Source organism: Pangasianodon hypophthalmus, chromosome 1 (genome assembly GCF_027358585.1).
Source record: "Pangasianodon hypophthalmus isolate fPanHyp1 chromosome 1, fPanHyp1.pri, whole genome shotgun sequence".
NCBI lineage: Eukaryota > Metazoa > Chordata > Actinopteri > Siluriformes > Pangasiidae > Pangasianodon > Pangasianodon hypophthalmus.
The window spans coordinates 8,153,356-8,159,376 of record NC_069710.1 but is presented as its reverse complement, the minus strand read 5'-3'; the positions used below and the strand labels follow the sequence as shown (position 1 = coordinate 8,159,376).

The following is a 6,021-nucleotide window of genomic DNA, read 5'->3' as shown; positions in this document are numbered from 1 at the left end:
AGTTTTTTGTTAGGAAAACTATATGTTCTCATTATAATGTATTTATTGCAACAATAATATAAAATGGATTCCATAGTACTACTGTTAGGTCAATAAATTTATATGCATTTAGTTTTCAATGTTTGTTAAAGTAAGCCACCTGAAATATTTTTTCTATTTAGGGTAAATAGATATAGGGGAAAAGAGGTAGCTCTATATTACAGCACTAATATTTTTTATATTATGAGCCAACATGTGATTAGGCTAGAAATATGTTCATGTGCTAATGTCGTTATATTACAAGCAATAGCAATAGAGATGTCGCGCAGACGCCGCGAAGATGTATTTGTGCTTATGGGGATGTGTATTTTTTTCTTCGTAAGTGCGCTCTCATTAATAAGTTATATGGTTAGGCGTTTATTATTTTATTATTCTCTCTTTTTTTGGTTATTTTTCTTTTTGATTGTAAAACTTTATTTAGTGTAAGTTTCCCCTCTTTCAAGCTTCTATGTATTCCCACCACACCACTATCATCGTATTAAGGCTACACATTCTGTAAGTAGGCTATACAGATTAGGCCTAATTAAAGTTAGGCGTTATAATTTTGAATTTTGATTAAGGAATCACCAAAAAAAAAAACAAAAAAAAAAACAAGGTGTTTGTGACTTATTTAGTTCTTAAGAAGTAATTCCTTCCTTTACACATCCCTAATACCCTGCCCGTTAACTGAACGAAAAAAGCACATTTTTTGTGACTTCACTATGTGCTTGTTAAGAAGTAATTTCTTCCTTTACTCATCCCCAATACCCCACCCGTTGACTGGACGACAAACCAAACCTGGTTTATAACAATAAAAAGAGCTTTATTTTTAGATACAATAAGGAGGAGCTCTGAAGTCTCACGTCAACAGCCTGAGATCTGAGTGTGGGTTAAGTCGGTGTGCCGGAAGAGTTATAAATAGAACAAGAGATTTAAAAAAAAGAGAGAGAAAAAGACTTATTTCGTTTTTTTTATTTTTAGTTTTTTTTAAACGTCTGCTTTCCATTTTTAAAGGAAAGTAAAAGAGAAATGAGGGCATACAACCCACAAATAGTCAGAAGCCAATCTATTCAGGTGACATCTATCACGAAATGTAAATCTGAGTAAACCAGTGTCTAAGTCTAGGTACTAAATCAGTGTAACATCAAGTGTAAGAAGATTATAACATAATAAATGCAAACTCTCTAAAATATCTCTCTAAATAAACAGATCTTTATTTACTTTAGGCTTTATGTGTTCTGTTGCAAGGACGCGGGAAGTAGTGGTGCTGAGGGTGATGATATAATAAAAATAGGCCTGATAATAATAATAATAATAATAATAATAATAATAATAATAATAATAATAATTGTCAGTATCATCATCATATGTAGATAAACATTTAAAGAAATATACAAACTTTAAAACTGAGTAGTACTTTGAGTAGTTTTTAAAATGAATTTCAGAGATAATATTCCTCTTATATCACGGCAATTTGCCAACAATTACTCGGAAGGGGTCGCTGACCTTAACGCTACCAAAACTGCTCAAGAATTAGTAACTCCGTGCATAGTTTTTGCTTCGGGCCACCAGACCTGATGATTTTTTTAGCTTGGTATATGAGGATGACGTACGCAAAGTAATTATTCCGCGTCACCACACGCAGAAGTCTCGTTTTCAACGTTTTTTGTGACCGAAGGCGTGTGGGCGGGTACGTGTCCTTATAAATAGCTCAAGATTGCCACCAGTGCACAGTGCCACAAAGGGAGAAATCGCGGGAGAAGTCACTGCAGAAACCTCCGATTTTAAGTTACAGCTTATAGGTAAGTGACAACGATTTTTTTCAGATCCACTCTTGAATATCAGAGTCTCAATATTTTGATTTCTGTTTTCCTTTTTTAGTCCCCCCTTCCCCCAGATTTAACTACGTCATATAGAGTAGCATTTTGCTTATATTTTGTTTTGAATTATTTGAACGACAACATTGGACAGACTGAATTGTAATAATGTAATATTTTTTTTTCAATAATTTCTGATACATCCTGTAGTGATGAAAGGTAATACGATATAATCGTGTTGACTAATAAATTGTTTGGTTTGGTTATTTCTGTTTGTTGAGTGGTTATGACAGTTGTAGAATAAACAGGTGATTTCATGAGGTATTTCCCTATTTAAATATCTAATTACAAATTGCTGTTACACTTTAAAACTGACCTATTCTTCTTGCTAAGATCTCAACATGTATGTTCTCTATTAAATAATTTTGCATGGCATTATAATTTTTTTTTTTTTTTTTTAGGGACTGTGAGATAAAATGGACATCAAACCACTTTTATGGAAGCTAGGCATTGGTGTACGAATCTTCTTTACATTTCTTTTTGCCCTCCTAGTAGTTGGAGTGGTACTGTGGGCTTACATTACCCATGTAAATATTTTAGCATCCCAGTATGGCATTATGGCCTTTGGCTTGTACGGTCTTCTGCTATGTCTTCATCTTCTGGTCCAGAGTATTTTTGCCTTTGTGGAGCACCGGCGGATGCATACCAGACAAGAAGCTTGTTCCTACACCAAGACTGTTGGTTTTACCATCTCTGCTTACCAGGAAGACCCAAAGTACCTGCGGGACTGCTTACAATCAGTTAAGGCACTCCATTATCCACCCGAGTTGCTCCGGATTGTCATGGTGGTGGATGGTAATACAGAAGAAGACAGCTACATGATGGAGATGTTCCAGGAGATTTTTGCAGATCAGGATCCCAGCTGCTATGTGTGGCAGAACAATTACCACACACAGCCAGCCGGGGTGGATCCCCAGGAAGATACCCAGCGCAAGGAGGTGGAAGAGATTATCAGAACCAAGCAGTGTGTTTGCATTATGCAAAAGTGGGGAGGGAAGAGAGAAGTGATGTACACAGCATTCAAGGCACTGGGATCTTCAGTGGACTACATACAGGTAAGCAGTATCTACATCAGATTATATCAAGAAATGATTTTACAAAGAATGAGAGTATATGTTATATTGTCACTTGTTTCTAGTACAGAAGATGATCTTTTCTCTTTTTTCATTCCTCTTCTGCTGCATTTTATCCATCAGGTGTGTGATTCAGACACAAAGTTGGATCCCCTGGCAACAGTAGAACTGGTGAAGGTGCTTGAGAGTAACACGAGATATGGTGCTGTGGGTGGTGATGTGATGATCCTTAACCTGAAAGACTCTTACATCAGCTTCATGAGCAGTCTGCGATACTGGATGGCTTTTAATGTTGAGAGAGCATGCCAGTCATTTTTTGACTGTGTCTCTTGTATTAGTGGCCCCTTAGGTAAATGAGAAGGAGTGAGAAGTATATAATTAGTTTGTAATAAGTAATTATATAATTAATCAGAAGTATTTAGATCTGAACTACAGTTGAATACATTAAATACAATTAATATTTATGCAGGAGTAATAATAATAATAAGATTAAGAATAATAATACAACAATAATAATTCATAGCATCTAAAAAATATTATATTTAGGCCTCATTGTACTCCTTGCTCTCTTTTTCAGGTATGTATAGAAATGACCTATTGCAACAGTTTTTGGAAGCTTGGTACAACCAAACATTTCTTGGCAGACATTGCACTTTTGGAGATGATCGCCATCTTACAAATCGCATGCTGAGCGTGGGCTATGCTACCAAGTAAATATTGTGCTTTACCTTTTGCTTCCATTAGACAGTTAGATAGTTGTATTAACTGTCTTTCAGTGAATTTAACCCACACAGTAATCTCTGACATGCATACAATAATTCAACAGTAATGTACTTTTGTTTTTCTTGTCTCATCAGGTACACAGCTCGCTCAAAGTGCTATACAGAGACACCATCCCAGTTCCTGCGTTGGTTGAACCAACAGATGCGGTGGACAAAGTCATATTTTCGTGAGTGGCTCTACAATGGCATGTGGTGGCACAAACATAACCTTTGGATGACCTATGAGTCTATTGTGGCTGGAATCTTCCCCTTCTTTGTCACAGCCACCATGATCCGACTGTTCTGGATAGGAAGGCTGTGGAACATCTTATGGGCCCTTTGCTGCATTCAACTAATTGGGCTGATTAAGGCAGCCTATGCTTGCATTTTGCGACAAAACATAGTGATGATCTTCATGTCTCTCTATTCTGCCCTGTACATGACAAGTCTTCTGCCCACTAAGTATTTTGCCATGATTACCATAAATAAGAACAGTTGGGGCACTTCAGGCCGCCGTAAGCTAGTAGGAAATTACATCCCTCTCGTTCCCCTGTCAATATGGGCAGCCATCCTGCTGAGTGGTTTAAGCTACACAATCTATAGGGAAAGCAAGCAGGACTGGAACTCAGCTGCAAAAAAAGAGGAGATCAAATACTTGATCTATGGTGCTGTGGCATATGTCAGTTACTGGTTTATAATGGTCTTCATATACTGGGTATGGATTTGTAGACTGTGCCGAAAACGTTCACAGACTTACAATGTGAATGTGTAGTATAATTTTCATGTGCATTTTATGTTATTTATGTTATTTATGTTATTTATTTATTTATTCATTCATTCATTCATTTATTTACATGTATGTATTAACTTGTGTGCACAATGTTTATTTATGTTTTTGTTTATCTTGTTTTGTTATGGATTGTTTATAACATATTAATATAATTTGTAAATCATCTTGTAATATGAAGAATTGCCACTGTATTATACAATTTACTCTGTATTATACAAACTATATTATACAAATTTACTCTGTATTATACAAATTTACCCTGTATTATACAAACTGTATTATACAAAATTACTTTGTATTATACAAATTTTGTGTTTCAAATTATTTGTTTGAAATATTGACCAATACAGTATTTATACTTGTGCACTGTGGCACACATTAAGTAGATTAAGTATGTGCTCTTGGCCTTTAACAACCTAGTTATGCTGTTGAGAGTTGTGATTTACTTGAGACACAAAAACTGTAGTCAGTAAATTTCATTTAACAATGCAATTTTTACAATACATTACAAACTTATTACATTACATTGAAATTACTTTCATTCAGGCACACTATATTGGTGTATATCTGACAATAGCTGAAAGATCCTATGCAATTACTAATGTCAGTGGATCATTTTGGACTACAGATGATAAGAAGAAACTCACAGAATGAAATTGCTGGAAATGCTTTAGTGTCAAAATTATATTTCATATATTGCACTTGCACTTAGTTTTATACTTAGCCTATTTATACATGCACTTACAGCAGTGAATGTCATTGGAATTATATTGGGAAATAGTGAAGTACTGCTTGAACATGATGAATTCTTTTAAACTATTATAGTCATCATTTTATCATAGAATCTGTATTTACAATGGCATTTTAGGGCCACTGTTTAGAAAAAAAGACATGGTTTCAAGAATAAAGTCATTATATTTCAGGAAAAAAGTCGTAATGTTACAAGAATACCGTTGCATAGTACTATGACCAAATTGGTACGTAATGTTCATGTGTAAAAATGAGAAATGTTGAGGTGAAGATTTTGTTTCTTTTTTTGAAGGAGAAATTGCAGGCAGTGGTTACCTTCAAGGCAGCATGGTTTCATCTGCCTAAAGAGGGTGTGTAGATGAATAATAATCAAAATTATCCATCCAGATGGACTACGGAGACGGAGCCTGGCGGGCTCTGAGCCCCCAGTTCATTATGGTCTATGGACTATGCACAATAAACTTAAACCCAATTGTGAATTAATATTCCATAACAAATTGTGCGCTGGATTGCTGTATTGAGTGTGTGAGTTACTGTTATGTTGCTGTTTCCACTATCAATAGCCTTGAAAATGAACACTGCCTACGAATTCTCCATCAACAAAAGAGTCAGTTTCGTCCAAGTTTGTGTGGTTCTTTCTTCTAATTAAGTTCAAATACTAATTAACTAGTGCTGATGTGCCAGAAAATTTTCATTGCTGTGATATGCACCAACCGGTTGGGTCATGGGTGCCTAAGGCTCATTGATGCGCA

The 6,021-nt window shown here is 35.5% G+C and overlaps 1 protein-coding gene across 2 annotated transcripts; it reads left to right on the top strand.

The window, feature by feature from the left end:
- The first annotated feature begins 1,763 nt into the window (after window positions 1-1,763).
- On the top strand, window positions 1,764-4,548 carry has1 (hyaluronan synthase 1). Of its 2 annotated transcripts, XM_026914286.3 has the most exons (5): window positions 1,764-1,820; window positions 2,297-2,950; window positions 3,092-3,317; window positions 3,546-3,678; window positions 3,826-4,548. In XM_026914286.3, exons 2-5 carry the CDS (start codon window positions 2,312-2,314, stop codon window positions 4,499-4,501), a joined length of 1,674 nt encoding a protein of 557 aa, XP_026770087.2. In that variant the 5' UTR covers window positions 1,764-1,820; window positions 2,297-2,311; the 3' UTR covers window positions 4,502-4,548. The 2 variants fall into 2 exon arrangements, with proteins under 2 accessions (XP_026770087.2, XP_053092003.1); XM_053236028.1 differs by lacking the exon at window positions 1,764-1,820 and having other exon boundaries at window positions 2,120-2,950.
- Window positions 4,549-6,021: the final 1,473 nt, after the last annotated feature.